The sequence below is a fragment of the Haliaeetus albicilla genome, unplaced genomic scaffold, assembly GCF_947461875.1.
Source record: "Haliaeetus albicilla unplaced genomic scaffold, bHalAlb1.1 scaffold_34, whole genome shotgun sequence".
Lineage (NCBI taxonomy): Eukaryota > Metazoa > Chordata > Aves > Accipitriformes > Accipitridae > Haliaeetus > Haliaeetus albicilla.
In genome coordinates, this window is record NW_027212433.1 from 1,014,790 (window position 1) to 1,032,271 (window position 17,482).

Genomic DNA, 17,482 nt, shown 5'->3' on the forward strand with positions numbered 1-17,482 from the left:
ATTCATTATTCCAAGATGAAAAGGGCTCCAACCTCATGGACAGTTGAACAAGAGTCTCCCCTTAAATGGAAATTGAAAAAGTTATGACTGATTTTTATGATTTGTTTGTAACAATTACGGTAGCAATTGTGCCAGATACCATCTTGGGATCAGAACCTCCATTTAATTTTAACACAGAATATAGCTCAAATACTCCACAAAAGTGATTGTTGGATTTCTACCCAAATGCCAGGCTCTGGACAAAGCTAAGTCCTACCCTCGATAGGAGTGCCACTGCCAATAAATGTATCATTATTTAACAATCCACAATATGGTAAAGGACATCAGACAATGCATGGTGGCCAAGCCTCTCCGGAACAAGACAAGAAGGAAGGTTACAAGTTACCATCACAAAAGATAACCTAAATTCCACTGTATGCTTATATGGGCCAGATAATGACTCTCTAAGCTCCTACACCCTTAAGTCTGGAGAAGATGGGTGTGATGATTACACTGCTAGACGAAATGACAAAACTTTTGTAGGATGTTTCCCAGGATGGAACAGGACCAGATCATGTTGGAGGCCCGCACTAAGTCATACGGACACATCAAATCACTTTGGCCTCCAAGTCCCAGAAGGAAGCGGTTGGTATTGGTTATGTGGAACATGTGCTCGAAAAGTACTGCCTCCCAATTGGCAAGGAGCATGCCCACTAGGAGCCGTAGTCCCCAATGTAACAATAATTGACAGATTGCATGAACAGAGCGGATGGGTTTCTCAAACAAACCAGGAGGGTTCATAATCCCATTATAGATCATTCCTCAGGATTCCATAGTTTTGCCAGATGGTTTATCCCTTGAATTGGAGTTAGTGAATTGGAAAAGGCAATAGTAAATACATCACCTGTTATAGAGGACATTGAAAACAGAACCGCCGGTGCCATACAGGCATTACAAATCGAAATATCTAGTTTGTCTCATGTAGTAATGCAGAATCAAATGGCTCTTGACTTAACTACTGGCTTCACAGGGAGGTGTTTGTACAATTGTTAATACGAGCTGCTGTACATACATAGATCAAAGTGGCAGAACTTCTACTCATCTAGCAGAGATTTGGAAACAAACAAAGATCTTACATCAGGTTACGAAGGACAATACATCCTGGGGATTTGAGGACTTATGGCACAAACTTACCTCATGGCTACCTAATTGGATTTGGTTGAAAAATCTATTCATTATTGCAATAATTGTAATCTGTGTGTGCATCTTAGCCTGCATAATGATTCAGTGCTGTAGCTGTTATAATCAAGTGTACATGAAAATTAAGATTGGGTATTGAGGCTTTGGATCTGTAGGTCCAAAGTCTCAATAAAAGGGGGGGGGAGTTGATGCCTTGAATAAAGGCATGAGAAGGAAAACTTCACTGTATCGCTGGAAAACTTCACTGTATTGCTGCAGTGACGGACATTTGCTTGCTTGAATAACTTTGAAATTTTGGTATGTAGTAATTAGATAAGAAAACCTTGAGCTTTGTCAATGGTATGTGCTAAAGTCGCCAACAGACAGGAGGCCTCGGGCCTGATACGCGTCAACAGAGAAGAAGTCTTGGGCCTTGATGATAAGCTTTGAGTTCTGCTGAATTTTTGTAATTAAAACTTGCCAAGGCCAGCTAACTAGGAAGAAGAGATGACCTGCCCCGCGCATGACCAAAGGGCGGGCACTATGTAAATGATAATAGGAATTTGTATATGACTGGAACAATATAAATTTTGCTTGCTGTAGGTAATGGTGTGCAAGCTAGGTGGAGCGATCCCCCATGCACCCAGCACTGCAATAAAGAATGCCTGCTTTCTAAAACTCCAAAATTGAGTCTTAGAGAGTTTCTTTGGCCGGCTTTTTCGCTAACAGTCTTGCCGCACCCGATGGGGAGAGGAGAACTGAGTGGACTCCAGCGCGCACCGACCCGTTGATCGGGGACTCCATCGGCTCCTCTCCTGCAGTCAGGCGGTAAGCGCACAATGGTGCAACGCTATTGGAAAAGAGATATTTTCTGATAGATAAATAAGGGAAGAAGGAAAAGTCTCAGGGGGAGTAGCAAGCATTTGGGGACATTTTGTCCTCTTTGGGCTCTGTGTAAGATGCATCAGGAAAGTTATGCAGCAGGAGCATAATTTCCTTCCTACACATTGATTTGTAACAAAGGGAGACGTCCCTCGTTTTGGTGTATGAAACACTGGGTTCGATTCTACACATTGTTTCTGTAATGAAGGGAGACATCCCTCATTTGCTGTACAGAACGCTGGTTTAGAATCGGTACCGATATGGGCAATGCGACTTCCCAGGAGACTCCCCTTTGTTCTCCCTTAGGATGCATCCTGAAAAATTGGAACAAGTTTGGAGAGGATCCCCTAAAGAAAGATAAATTAAAAGCTTATTGTGCACAATGGTGGCTGATGTATGAATTGGAGGATGGAGAAAATGGCCAGAGAATGGATTGCTGAATTATAACACTGTTTTACAATTGACGTTGTTTTGTAGAAAGATGATAAATGGGGTGAAGTTGCGTATGTTGATTTGTTTTTTAAGATGTGATCATGAAAACTGTAAAAACGTAGATTGTTGGTGGATGATGCTTATGGAACGTATTAGCAGAAAGTATTAATGGAAAGAGAAAGAAAAAGAATTGTTGTATTGGAAAAGAATGTAAAAGGCAGTGTGTTAAGGACGGTGGGGAGGCTGAAGATGTGCAGATGTTGGTCCCAGAGGGGAATCTGGTAAATGTAGAAGGAAGGGATGAGAAAAGGAAATCGCAGGATAGTAGTGATTATCCTTTCTATTATTGTAGTATGCATTGCCATTAGTTGTGTTAAAAGAATGATTGTAAGATCTATCTCTCAGGTAAGGGTTCACCCAGAAACTGAGGAATACATAACTCTACCAAAGCAGACAGACACAACTTATACCAATACATCGGTCAAGGAGGACATACATGTGGTTGAATTGTGACGCAGGTCACGGGGTGGATTGTATGGATTGTCCGGCTCATAGCTCCCAAACAAGTTTCACCATGTCTAGTGCACACAGGCGACTCATGGGGGGTTACAAAAGCGACCCAGCCTTGGGTTGCCTTGAGGCCCTGTCTCTCTGCAGAGATGACTCACTCACGGGGAGCTGTGTAGACAGCTTAGCCCTGGGTTGTCTGATAAGCCCTAAACTAAACAGGGTGGTGGCTGCACCATTCAAAGAACCAAAACCTGAATTGAGCCTTGAAATCCCTTAACAAATAGTATGCCCTGAGTCTCTATCCAGCCACTATTCAGTTGCCCGAAGGAACAAAACCCAACAACAACAACAACAACAAAAACCCAAAAGGGAAAGGGAAAGGTATCCTGTGCACTATTTTTGGAGCATGTCTAACTTGTGCACAGGAGGAGGCACTGAAATCTGATACGGCAAAGATAATGGGTGCAGCCGATCTCATTGAAGCTACAAAATTCAGTGCACTAGAAACTGAAGTGACCAAAACTGCTTTAGAGGCAGGATGGAAAATAAGTGCAGCCTTCAGTGTTCATAATGGACAACTGGAGGTTGAAAAGACATTTTTGAAAGATGAATTAAATTCTGAAAGGGATAAGAATAGAAAACTGCTTGGAAAATTAAATTTGTTGTAAGGAAGACCAGCCCACTTCCAGGTCAAGAGCAGGGAGTGAGAATTTTAGCCCAATCTCAGGGAGAACGAGGGGACAGCATCCCATTATACAAGCTCCCTTGAGACGGGCAATAGGGCTGGAGGGACAGCCAGTATTTGTACATGTCCCGTTCACGACCTCAGATCTATTCAACTGGAAGCAATCAGTGGGGTCCTATCGAGAAAATGCGGACACAATGCCCACAGAAAGAAAAATTATTTGCTGAATCCTCAAGGAAAAGGGGGCCAGAATCAAATACTAACCTAATTATGCTAGGGACATCTGATACTGAGTAAAGGGGACTGGGGAGAATATTGAGATTTCCCCAGCCGATCCCCTGGTTCCCATAAAGCTGGGGAACAAAGTTACAAATTTCCTGATAGTTTTCATTAAAAAAATTTCATTCCATAAAACAGGGTTGCTGTTTTAGGGTGATTTCGCAGATTCCCGAGAAGGTGAACACACACACTGACTAGAAGGGGAAAAGCAAGCATTTATTAACTACAGACATGCATTATGCTAAGGGTATCTTGTAAAGCAAATTAACGTACCGACCCGAGGACTGTGAGGAAGATGGACCATCCGTACATTCTTGTGCTGTCTTGCACCACGAGCTCAGCCCAGCAATCGGTAGGTGCCGGCTTTACATGGGCGTCCCCACGGAGGCAATGGTGGCCTCGCCGTACACCAGCCCCATGCTCTCCAGAAAAATCCCGGTATTTACACATTTGCAGAGGAATGGGTTTCGGCACACGTGGCCAGCGGGTGCCAAAACACGCCTCAGTTGCAACATAGGGAGCCTATGACGCATGCGCTCGCTGGCCAGGCGCGCTGCGCGAGCCATAGCCACCCTGTCTATTGGTTCATGGGCTTTGTACACGTGGCATATTGTCATAATCCAGCAGTCACGCGCCGACCATGCTCACAGATGGACTGAACAAGTGTATTCCAGCAGACCACACCTACAGGATGAACCCCTGCCTGATGCAGAAGTAGAGCTCTTCACTGATGGCAGCAGCTCTATGCTGGAAGGAAAACGAAGAGCTGGATATGCAGTGGTAACAAATGCCCAACCACTAGAGACTAAGGCACTGCCTAGCAACACATCCGCTCAAAGGGCTGAATTAATAGCATTGATGCGAGCTCTAGAACTAAGTCATGGAAAAAGACTAAATATATATACACACACAGATTCTGAATATGCATTTGGGGTGGTGCATGCAATTTGGGGGCAATTTGGAAGGAAAGAGGACTGTTAAACTCACAGGGAACTCCAGTAAAATATGGGACTGAAGTTATGAGACTGCTGCAAGCGGTTCTCTTACCAAAGGTTGCAATAATGCATTGCAAAGCCCACCAAAAAGGAAATAGTGAAATTATAAAAGGAAATTGGAAGGCTGATTGTCTTGCTAAAAAGGCAGTTCTAAAGAAGCCGAAATTTGAAGAAGCTTTAATTCCAGGGCCTCGATTAGAATTACCACCACCAAAATATACTGAGAAGGAAGATGAATTAGCAGAACAGATAGACTGCTCCAAAAATGGACAAGGTTGGTGGATAACACCGCTAACGCCATTATTGATTCCTGAAAGAATGATGGAAACTTCGCTCAAGAGATTACATCAGGAGATGCATCCAGGAGAAGACGCATTGACAATAACTGCAAAAAGAAATTTTTTTTGGACCAAAGATACAAAGGGTAGCAGACATGGTAGTAAAAAAAGTGTACCATCTGCTGTGCTAATAATCCAAAAATTGGGAAAAAAGTTATAGGAGGAATTGTGAAACAAGGAATAATTCCTGGGGAATACTGGCAAATAGATTTTTCAGAGCTACCCAGGTATAACGAATATAAATATTTATTGACATTGGTAGATACCTTTTCTGGCTGGCCAGAGGCTTTCCCTTGCCATGCCAACAAAGAGCTAGAGAGGTAATTAGAATCTTATTGAAGGAAATAATACCCCGATTTGGTATTCCAGAAGGAATCTCCTCTAATAATGGGCCTCATTTTCTTGCAGAAGTCATGCAAGAGATTTCTAAATTTTTACAGATTAAGTGGGAATTACACACCCCTCGGAGGCCACAATCAAGTGGGAAGCTAGAAAGAATGAATCAAACTCTTAAAAGGCAACTTGCTAAACTGTGTCAAGAAAACACACCTTAAATGGGTAGAAACTTTACCTATAGCTCTTTTACGAATTCGAGTAACTCCTAGGGTCAAAGGGAAAGTAAGTCCTTTTAAGGTTGTTTATGGGAAAGCATATCCCATGAGTCTTTCTAACATCACAGGAGACCAAATGCATATAAAAGGGCAGGCTGATGTTAAAGAGTATTTGATTTCTCTTTCGCATACTTTATCTTCACTACACAGGTATCTAAATCAGAAGGCCTCTCTCCTGTTGGATAAAGGTGGAAAGGACCTCACACCATGTTATTGAAAACCTGTACTGCAGCCAGAGTAGAAGGAATGGACTCCTGGATTCATTACACATGAGTGAAAAGAGCACCAGAACCAGATCAGGGAAAGTGGACAGCCACAGACTGGGAAACTCAAATTTCAGCTAATATCTGAGACCATTGAACTTTGAGAGAATGAAGAACCTGAATATTATAAGATCCCATTTGGTACTAGCAGTAGGTCAAGAGAATTTGGTTTTACAGCTTATCCAGTCCTTTGGGCAAATCCAGAATGTTAGTGTAACCGCTTGTCTCCCTCCATCTGAGCTGGCAGACAATCCTTTAAATTGGGGAATATTACCTTTCTAAGAAAGAAGAAGAACAACAATGGAAATAGGGTGGTTAAATAAAATATTACATGGAACAGGATCCTCCCTTACTGGATGGCTGGCAAACCTAATTTAAACTTCGACCACTGTTGTCATTATTACAATCATACTTTGTGTTGTTTTAAGTTCTATCAAGAGACTGGTTTTACAAGCCATGGCTAGAGCATATGTAACGATAAAATGAAGTAGTGAGACTTATGAGACTCATATGAAGAGATCTCATAGTCTCAAAGGGGGGGTGTATTGGCTTTGTGTGGCAAGGTTTTGGTAGCAGGGAGGGGTTACAGGGGTGGCTTCTGTGAGAAGCTGCTGGAAGCTTCCCCTGTGTCCGACAGAGGCAATATCAGCCGGCTCTAAGACGGACCTGACGCCGGCCAAGGCAGCACCTCTGTGATAACATATTTAAGAAGGAAAAAAAGTTGCTGGGACAGACAGAAATGGCAGCCCGAGAGAGGAGTGAGACCATGTAAGAGAAACAACCCTGCAGACCCCCAGGTCAGTGAAGAAGGAGGGGGAGGAGATGCTCCAGGCGCCGGAGCAGAGATTCCCCTGCAGCCCGTGGGGAAGACCATGGTGAGGCAGGCTGTCCCGCTGCAGTCCATGGAGGTCCACGGTGGAGCAGATCTCCACCTGCAGCCCGTGGAGGACCCCATGCCGGAGCAGGTGGGTGCCTGAAGGAGGCTGTGACCCTGTGGGAAGCCCGCGCTGCAGCAGGCTCCTGGCAGGACCTGCGGATCTGTGGAGAGAGGAGCCCACGTTGGAGCAGTTTTTCTGGCAGGACTTGTGACCCCACGGGGGACCCACGCTGGAGCAGTGTGCTCCTGAAGGACTACACACCGTGGAAAGGACCCATGCTGGAGCAGTTCGTGAAGAACTGCGGCCCGTGGGAGGGACCCATGTTGGAGAAGTTCATGGAGGACTGTCTCCCGTGGGAGGGACCCCACGCTGGAGCAGGGGAAGAATGTGATGAGTCCTTCCCCCGAGGAGGATGAAGCGGCAGAAAATAACGTGTGATGAACTGACCGTAAACCCCATTGCCCGTCCCCCTGTGCCACTGGGGGGGGTTGGTAGGGAATCCGGGAGTGAAGTTGTGCCCAGGAAGAAGGGAGGGGTGGAGGGAAGGTGTTCTGAGATTTGGGTTTATTTCTCATTACCCTACTCTGGTTGATTTGTAATAAATTGAGTTAATTTTCCCCAAGCGGAGTCTCTTTTGCCAGTGATGGTAATTGGTGAGTGATCTCTCCTGTCCTTATCTCGACCCACAAGCTCTTTGTTATATTTTCTCTCCCCTGTCCAGCTGAGGAGGGGGAGTGATAGAACGGCTTTGGTGGGCACCTGGCGTCCAGCCAGGGTCAACCCACCACAGGGGGAAATGATGTACTTAAGAAATTATGTACTTAAGCCACACGAAAAAGGCCACAAAGGTCTTGTGAAACAAGATCCCCTTTGTATAACCAATGCATGCCTTGCTAACAACTGTGCCCCTGAAGAAGAACTAAAAGACTGAGAAGAAGGGAACATCCTACCCCAGGAGGCGCCAAAAAGTTGAATAATTGCTAATAGGCATGAAGTCAGAAAAATCTTCGAAAACTGGAGGAAAGGTAAAGAAAGGTGGCAGGGGGAGATCACGACCACCAACTCAATTCCACACCAAAAAGACTTACCCCCCCAACTCTCCTTGAGCATGTGCTGTAAAAGAAAAGAACACTGTACCTTTAATTCCAAGCAGGGAAACTTTAGCCCAATGGAAACTGTGCGAGATAAGCGACTCCCAGTAATAGGTTTTGGAAGAACTTTGGAAATTGAATATGTATAACTGAACTGTATAAATTGCTTGCCCGTTTAGGCATGAGGGGTGCTAGCTTTGCGGATTACCACCTAGCCCCCATCTTTGCGTAAACAAGAACTGGAATAAAATACCTCTGCTCTGTGTTTATATTGGCATTTTGCACACCGGGTGAATGACCCCACTTTTGGGACAACAGTGGGGCAGGCAAAGCACCGCATCCCGCAGGCCGAGGGGCTCAGGCACCCACGTCGCTGCCGGAGGATTGCCGGCAAGAGGTTTGGCATCTGGAGAGGGGCTGCTGGGCCAGGGTGCCCAGGCACCCACCCCACTCCCCCAGCCGCAGCCACGAGTGCTCTCAGTGCTGGAGCAGAGGCCGTAGCAGCTGCCTGTGCCCAAGCCTGTCCCGAGCGGAGGGAAGACTTTGCTGGCGAGGAGCAATCCAGTGAAGGCATTGCTGAAATTGCTGGGCTTGAAGTTGCTGCCGGGCCAGGAGGGTGCCGCGGGGTCCTTGTGCAGGAGGAGGGGTGGCAGCGCCTGGGCACCGTTCAACTCCGGGGAGCTGCAGAGCAGGGAGTCCCCGAGGCCGTTGGGGAAGGTCGCGGCCACCGCCTGCGCTTTCCAACCCGGCTGGTCCATCAGCTCCTCCGCCACCTCCCTCTCGGCCCCGGCTGTCTTCTTGGAGCCCTTCCCGCAGAGCCGGACCACCCTGATGCTCTCGCCACGCGGACAGCTCTGGTGGCCGAGGTCCTCAAGGCTCCTCAAGGCTGAAGCGCTCCCCAGGCTCTTGTACTCCACCAGTGCGCAGTGCTTGCTCAGCAGCTCGGGGAAGTCTGACGTGTATTTCCGCACATCCGAGGGCAGCTTGCGGCCCGGCCGCAGGATGCGGATGGAGGCGATGGTGCCGAAGGGGCTGAACATCCTCGTGATGGTCTTGAGGAAATTCTTCTGGAGCAGCAGCAGCACGTCCTGCTCCAGGGTCAGCAGCTCCCAGGCCAGCAGCAGTCTGCTGGGGGGGACACTCAGCAGGGACTCGGGGATGGGGACCCATGATACCGAAAAGCCAGTCGAAGAAACTCTCTAAGACTCATTTTGGAGTTTTAGAAAGTAGGCATTCTTTATTGCAGCGCTGGATGCACGGGGGATAGTTCCACCTAGCACGCGTGCCACAGCTTCAGCACAAACAGGTTATATGGAGTAACCAATTACATATTAATCAGATTAGTATACATATACATAAAAGTTATTGTAACTGAGTATCATAGTATTGCCTACATCTGATCACATGCAACGGTTCTTCATTTGAGTCAAAGGGCTGCTTTTGCGACCACCGATCCGTTTCAAATTCTGTTGGCTGACCTTCAAGTCTTGTTCGTCATCCTTGTTCTTTGATCTTGGAGCTTAACATGGTTTCAGTCATATATGGTCAGTTTCAATATTAATCTTATCTAATGTACAGGAACATCCAGTCATAAGAGCAAAGAACTGTAAAACTTAGGAGTAACTACCTCTACTAGTTAATTACTTGGCTACACTTCTGTCTCTTTTTTCAATCATAGTGTTAGTATAAGATTTCTAATAATTACTTACCAAATCTCACTTTTACAGCCACCTAGCAGCAAACCAGTTTCCACGGCTGGTACAAAATATTAAAACCAACAAATATTTAGACATACCATACAGAATGTATGGACATATGCTATCACCCACCGCCTCACTTTGGTGCCCTCCTCGTTCACCTCCAGCAGCTCTGAGAACCGCAGGGTGTAAAGCGTCAGCCACCAGTCATGCGTCAGGTATTTCACCTGAGGGACAGAGGGGGCCACTGTGTCACTGTGAGTCTCCCCAGGCAGGGACCACCCTAAACCCATCATCGAGGCAGGCTGCACCCCCATCAACCTGAGGTCATGGCAAGGCAATATCCCCCTTTCAGGATTTGTGGGAGAAGGCCGCCTGTGCTCCTGGACCATGGCAAGAAGACACAGCTTCCCTGTACATCACACCACCAGTGCTTCCCTGCAGTTTTTTAGTTAAGGCATGATCTCTCCCAGAGCAGCCTGGGGGAACCACGGGCAGAAGAGGTGAACCCAGCCCTGGGCTTGGGGTTTGAGGACCCCTCACCGCTTCCCCAGCCACCCTCCCTGGGTGGAGAACTGCTGCAGCACGTTGAAGGCAGACAGCAGGGCCCAGCTCTGCACCACCAGCGCTTTGCCGGGACACAGGCAGCCTGAGCAGAGCCTGGACCTCCCCGAGCACCTCACCGCAGACAGCCAGAGCACACCCAGACACCCAGGCATCCTCCACGTGGAGGCCACTTCCCACCCCAGCTGGCCAACGCAACGGGCTGCCTACCTTCTTCAAGGACGTCAGCAGTTTGATGCTGACGAAGCCCATCTTGTTCTTCTGGACATGTTTCAGGTGAACTCTGCTCATTATAATACCAAAACACACCTCCACCCCCAAAGTTACCCATCTCCAAGGTGCGACCAACCCCCACTGAGCACGCGCTCTGAATTTTCTCTACCATACACCTTTAAAAGCAAAGCGAGAGAACTTTATACCAATCAAAGGAAAGGTATGTGTGACTAGAGTCACTCAAGCTCCACCGAAAAACTCAGAAAATATAAAAGGTCTTAAGAGAGGAGAAATGCCAGGGAAGACACCATCACAGACAAGTCGGGAGGACATCGCTGACTTCTGGGATCAGTCGATGGACTGAGCCTCTCTCCCCCCCGCCATAGGGATGCCTATTGCGTGAGATTTGAACACTCGGCTGTACCGAGTGCTTCCCTGGGAAACTTAGAATTCTTTAGAGCTCTTTTCTTTCATCATTTAACGCGCCTGTAGGCAACAGTATTGTCACCTGCACGTGCTTTGCAGACAGTCTATTTATCACGGGCAATCCAAAAGCACCTGTACCGTTGCTTTAATAAACTCCGCTGCTCATTCATCTAGTCGTGATAATTTGTTAGCGCAACCAAACTCCCTAAGTCTGGTCATTCTCGTGCGTTGAACGCAGCTAAGCCAGAGTGCAGTACGCTATTAAGGGCATCCCTCATCGTGATAGTTCAGCACATTGAACGCGACCACCCTTAGAGCGTCGAATTGGACATCACTCAGAAATTAAACCCAGCCGTCCCTAGCCCCTCTGACATCTGAGGATAAGCTGGAACGCAAGGCGGTTTATTTTCTGCCAAACTTCTGGACTCAGTAACGCCACACAGCCCCCGGGGCCGGCGCCCCAAAGGCCTTCCTCCGAAGGATGCTGGGCCCAGGGGCGGTGGGCAGCGCTGCGCACGGGGGGGCCCCCTCACACCACCCCCCCGTGTCGCAGTGCCACCACCCGGCAACGCAGCAGTCACAATGCCCCGGGGCACTATAAAAGGGGCAGCCGCCCCTGTCCCACTGCCAGTCTGCCTGGCAGGCGGCCCAGAGACATCCCAGAGGAAGTCTGTGAGGAGCTGCTGGAATTACTTGCCGGGCGCTGAGGGAGGAAGACCGGAGGCTGGACCAGGCTGCTGGAGACGAGAAGAACCACCAAGCCCTGGAGGTGCCCGAGGCCATCAGGCTTTTTTGGATGGAGAGCTGTGGCAAGACCAAGGGAATGCCTTCTTGAGGAGCACTGCAGAGCTTGCCGTCCTCACTCCCTGCGGAACCAGTGGCAGCAGCCGTAAGAAGTGGGATGCAGAGATGTTGCCAGGGCTCCCAGTGCTTTGGAGCACCCGCTGGTGGCCCGAAGGCGTGGGAAGGATTCTTGCCCCCAAGGTCGATCAGGCCGGGGGCACTTGGCCACTCTCGGAAGCCCCGAGGTGGCTCCAGGTTCAGGGAGAACAGGGCTTGGGCATCCCCTGGGGGGCGTGACCAGCCTGCGGGACCAGGAGGCAGGTCTTGCTCACACGTGCTCAGGGAATAGCCGATCGCCAGCTCTGGGGTCAGGAAGGAATTTTCCCCCGGCGCAGATTGGCACTGGGCCCCGGGGGTTTTTTGCCTTCCTCTGCAGCACTGAGCAGGACCACTTGTCAGGGCTCCTCCGGTCCGTTTTGGCTAGGTTACTGCCTGCTGCTCGTGCAAGATCTTGGGTAGCAGCCCCAGACTCCTAAAAGGAAGCTACCCTTGAGGTTTTTTCTTTTTTGGAGGAAGCTCTCCCCTTTGGGATCCACCTGTGACTCCTCCCAGGCATCTCCCAGAGCCTTTTGGCCTTTTCATAGCTATCTTTTCTTAGGATCTTAGGTCCGTAAAGCAGAGGCCAAAAGATTCTGGGAGATGCCTGGGAGGAGTCTCGGGTGGATCCCGGAGGAAAGAGCTTCCTCCAAAGGAGAAAAATCATCCGGGATAGCCTCATTAGACAAGTCTGGGGCTGCTACCTGGGATCTCAGCTCCTTATAAGAAAAGGCCAAAAGACTCTAGGAGACGCCTGGAAGGAGTCACAGGGGGATCCCGGAGGGCAGAGCTTCCTCCAAAAAAGAAAAAAACCTCAAAGGTAGCTTCCTTGGAGGAGTCTGGGGCTTCTACCTGAGACCTTAGGTAGGTAAAGCAGAGGACAGAAGACTCTAGGAGATGCCTGGGAGGAGTCTCAGGTGGCTGTCGGAGTTGAGAGATTTCTCTACAGGAGAAAAAAAATGTCTTGAGCTACTTACTTGGAGGAGTCTGGGGCAGGCAGCTGGGATCTCCGGTCCCGAACGCAGAGGTCAAAACATTCTGGGAGATGCCTGGGAGGAGTCTTGGGTCGATCCCAGAGGAGAGAGCTTCCTGCAAAGGAGAAAAATCGTCTTGGGTAGCTTCCTTGGAAGAGTCTGGGGCTGCTACCTGAGGCATTAGGTAGTTAGAGCAGAGGCTAAAAGACTCTGGGAGATGCCTGGGAGGAGTCTCGGGTGCATCCCGAAGAGGAGAGCTTCCTCCAAAGGAGCAAAATCATCTTGGGTAGCGGCCTTGACGAAATCTGGGGCTGGGCATCCTCTGGGAGGCGTGACCAGCCTGCGGGACCAGGAGGCAGGTCTTGCTCACGTGCTCAGGGAATAGCCGATCGCCAGCTCTGGGGTCAGGAAGGAATTTTCCCCCGGCGCAGATTGGCACTGGGCCCCGGGGGTTTTTTGCCTTCCTCTGCAGCACTGAGCAGGACCACTTGCCAGGGCTCCTCCGGTCCATTTTGGCTAGGTTACTGCCTGCTGCTCGTGCACCACGAAGATGGCCTCTCGTGCCCTGCAGCTAGGGGGAGGAAGGCTTTTTTTCCCCCACGGTGGGCTAGCAAGTGTCCCCGGGGGTTTTTTTGCCTTCCTCTGCAGCACTGAGCACGGCCCCTCGCCAGGGCTCCTTTGGGCCGTTGTGGCTAGGTGCCCGCTGCTCGTGCTCCACGAAGGTGGCCCTCGTGCCCCGCATCCGGGGGGAGGAAGCTTTCGGACTCCCAGGCCGGGCTCCAAGGGATGCTCCCGGGGGTTGCTTCTTGTCCTCTGTAGCACTGAGCACAGCCCCTTGTCAGGGCTCCTCTGGGCCCTTTCGCCTAGCTCCCTGCCTGCTGCTCTTGCACCTCCAAGGCACCGCTCGTGCCCTGCCTCTCTCAGGCTCTCTTGCCCAGTGCAAGTCTGGAGTGGGAGCGGGAGCGAGCTCTGCTCTTCCCTTAGCTCCATTTCCCCAGGGCTTATGGCTTGGGCAAAACAGCCTGTGCTTGGAAGGGCTCCAGGCTTGCTGCCCCATCACGAGCTGCCACTTTTCACCTCTCCCTGCACGCAAATCAAGCGCAGGGCCGGCACGAGAGCGCCTTTTGTGCATCGTTGGCCAAGAAGCACAGCGGCGGAGCAAGTTGCCGAACGCAAAAATACGCTTTTCACCTCTACCTGTCATACTTTGGAAAATACCCCACGGTACCACACACCTCCTCCTCCTCCTCCTCCTTCTTCTTCTTTTGTGTGTGGTCGGTCCTGATCCTCATTCTGGGACTGCTTGGCCTGTATTCCTCCTGCTACTTTCTGTAGCTCTGTGACTTGCCTTTGCCAGGCTGCAAAGGATGTTTTCTCAAGCTCAACTGAAGAATGCATCAGCCTGCTCCTGGCTACACAGGCACATTGTGTTAAGGCTTGTGAGCATCAGCTCTGAAACAGACTCAGAAAAATAAAAATAATAGCCTGTTTCCACTTGCAACCTTTGTGTTATGTGTCCTTCAAAGTGGTTCTGGAGCTGAAACCCCCCTGGCGTTTCAGGCAAATAACAGTCTCGTTGGTATTTGACTCATGGTGAGCACAGGGAACAGAGCAGAGTAGAACAGAACAGAATAGAATGGAATAGTTCAGCTGGAAGGAACCTACAACCATCATCTAGTCCTGACCATTACCTGACCGCTTCATGGCTGACCAAAAGTTCAAGCATGGTATTAAGGGCATTGTCCAAATGCCTCTTCAACACTGACAGGCACGGGGCATCCACCACCTCTCCAGGAAGCCTGTTTCAGGGTGTGACCACCCTCTTGGCAAAGAAATGTCTCCTCACGTTAAGTCCAAACCTCCCCTGACAGCGTGGTAGCAAGTGTCCCTTGGTAAGGAACGGTGAGGAAACCGTGCATGCTCTCTACATCTCTGCAGAGTTCCTGCAGAGGGAACCAAACCCCTGTCTTTCACCTCTGGCATCACCACAACCAAAGGAATGTCTGTGGCCTACATGCCCTTATTTACATAGTCTGAAGGTACAGATCCATTTTGGCACCAACGCACAAAATGGCAAGGAGACTACCTCTCTTAATCTCTCAGTACTCAAAATACTAAATCCTAAAGGAAAAGGAGACTTGCCAGGGTTTGAGGCAAGATCCGAACATCTTCCCACAAACCGAGGTAGGCAAAGAACTCTCAGAAAGGTTCAAGTCACAGGTGAGCTGTGGAAGTTTCACCCATGGCTGAAGCGCCTTTGGTATCCCATATAAACACGGCCAACGCGTGTGTTTAATAGAAAGGCTGCGCAGCTGGGTTTCAGTGGGACAAGGGGATGTGACGGCAATAGCAGCAATGGGCTATTTTGACAGTTTGGAAGAGCTGTCTGTCCTTTGCCTGGCTGGGCTTTGGTCACGGATCCAAATGGTCCACGTCTGAATACGACCAACCTTTCCTTCCACCACACCGGGGTCACCTCCGCGCACTTGTTTCTCAAAGCCTGGCTTACTTCCGTGGCGGGCTCTTGGCACCCACCATCCCAACCTATGGCTCTGGTTACACTTTGGCTTGCCTCCAGGCTGCGGCTGCCGAAATCACCCCCCTTACGCCCCACGAAAAGGGGTTGTGTCCAGCCACATCAAGTCCCTGCTCCTCCTGGCTGCGGGGCTGCATAGGCTTTAGCTCTGGCGCAGAGAGGGGACGGCTAATAGGGGCGGTCTCTGCGCTGCACGCTTGGTTCCTGCCATGGCCCGAGAGAAGAGGAACAGCACCAGGCTTCTCCTTGCGAGCCGAGTGGCAGAGCAGGCGCCAGGGACACCCAGCAGCTGGGCCCAGGGCATGGCCGCCAAGGGCAGGGAGAGACCCCCGGGCCTCCTGGGCACAGCGACAGCCCGTGGAATGATTGCTGGATGGAGGTGACTTGTCGGTATGACACACGTCCCCCCGCCCCTGAAGGGAAGGTGAACCTCCAGGGAGGAACGCAGTGCACACGTAAAGAATCGGTTCCGTGGTAGCTCCCTAAGCAACGTGACCTGCAACTTTAGACGTCAGCAACACCAGGGGAGCTTGGTACGCTGACTCTGAAAAGGAACACGGAGGGTGGAGCGGAGCTGAGACCTCGTGGCCAGGCTCTGTGATCGCAGGGGTAGGCAACCGGAACGATTGGAACGATCGGAACGAGAACGCTTGCTCCCTGCATTGAATCCACTGAAGCAAGGAGGTAAAATAATGGCGGTTCTGTCGAGCTAACGCCCTACACTTCTGGTTTATATCACACGTGCCCACTTCTGGGGTACTCACACGCAACAGCAGGTCCTTTGGGTGAACTTTGCTCATTACAACACCAAAACACACCTCCACCCCCAAAGTTACCCACCTCCAAGGTGCGACCGCCCCCCACTGAGCACGCGCTCTGAATTTTCTCTAGCGTATACCTTTAAAAGCAAACCGAGAGAACTTTATACCAATCAAAGGAAAGGTACGTATGACTAGAGTCACTCAAGCTCCACCGAAAAACTCAGAAAACATAAAAGGGCTTAAGAGAGGAGAAATGCCAGGGAAGACACCATCACAGACAAGTCGGGAGGACATCGCTGACTTCTGGGATCAGTCGATGGGCTGAGCCTCTCTCCCCCCCGCCATAGGGATGCCTATTGTGTGAGATTTGAACACTTGGCTGTACCGAGTGCTTCCCTGGGAAACTTAGAATTCTTTAGAGCTCTTTTTTTTCATCATTTAATGCGCCTGTAGGCAACGGTATTGTCACCTGCACGTGCTTTGCAGACAGTCTATTTATCACGGGCAATCCAAAAGCACCCGTACCGTTGCTTTAATAAACTCCGCTGCTCATTCATCTAGTCGTGATGAAAAACAAAAGAAAAGAGAAAGCCCCAAACCCAAATGTAAAGGAGCCTCAGCGCCGGAGGACGAGCTCTCCTCTCTCAAAGCAGCCTGGGGGAACCACGGGCAGAAGAGGTGAACCCAGCCCTGGGCTTGGGGTTTGAGGACCCCTCACCGCTTCCCCAGCCACCCTCCCTGGGTGGAGAACTGCTGCAGCACGTTGAAGGCAGACAGCAGGGCCCAGCTCTGCACCACCAGCGCTTTGCCGGGACACAGGCAGCCTGAGCAGAGCCTGGACCTCCCCGAGCACCTCACCGCAGACAGCCAGAGCACACCCAGACACCCAGGCATCCTCCACGTGGAGGCCACTTCCCACCCCAGCTGGCCAACGCAACGGGCTGCCTACCTTCTTCAAGGATGTCAGCAGTTTGATGCTGACGAAGCCCATCTTGTTCTTCTGGACATGTTTCAGGAGGAAAGCATCCTTGGCCAGGTTCTCATCAGAGGGGCGGAATTCCACCTGGGATGCAACCCTCCTGACCAGCTGCCAGTCAGGGACAGAGTAGCTGCAGTCCAAGAGATCAGCCCCCAGAACATCGCTCGCATCGCAGAAGCTCCCGGCAAAGCAGCAGGGACACGGGTGTGACTTGGTGGCCTTTGGGATGTGCAGCACTGCCCGGTCCCAGCCACAGCGGTGCAGATGGCAGAGTGTTGAGGAGCGGGGTGGCTCAGCTGCGCTCTGAAATGAAACGGAGTTTTATGGTTTT

At 50.2% G+C, this 17,482-nt stretch overlaps 1 protein-coding gene across 1 annotated transcript; it reads right to left on the reverse strand.

Moving 5' to 3' along the window:
• Window positions 1-8,247: 8,247 nt before the first annotated feature.
• LOC138684082 (la-related protein 6-like) lies at window positions 8,248-17,334 on the reverse strand (the record flags this gene model as incomplete). The annotated part of the gene is made up of 3 exons (XM_069777800.1): window positions 8,248-9,319; window positions 9,952-10,046; window positions 17,122-17,334. Coding segments are annotated over 3 exons (1,239 nt in total), but the record flags the coding sequence as incomplete, so codon positions are not given.
• Window positions 17,335-17,482: the final 148 nt, after the last annotated feature.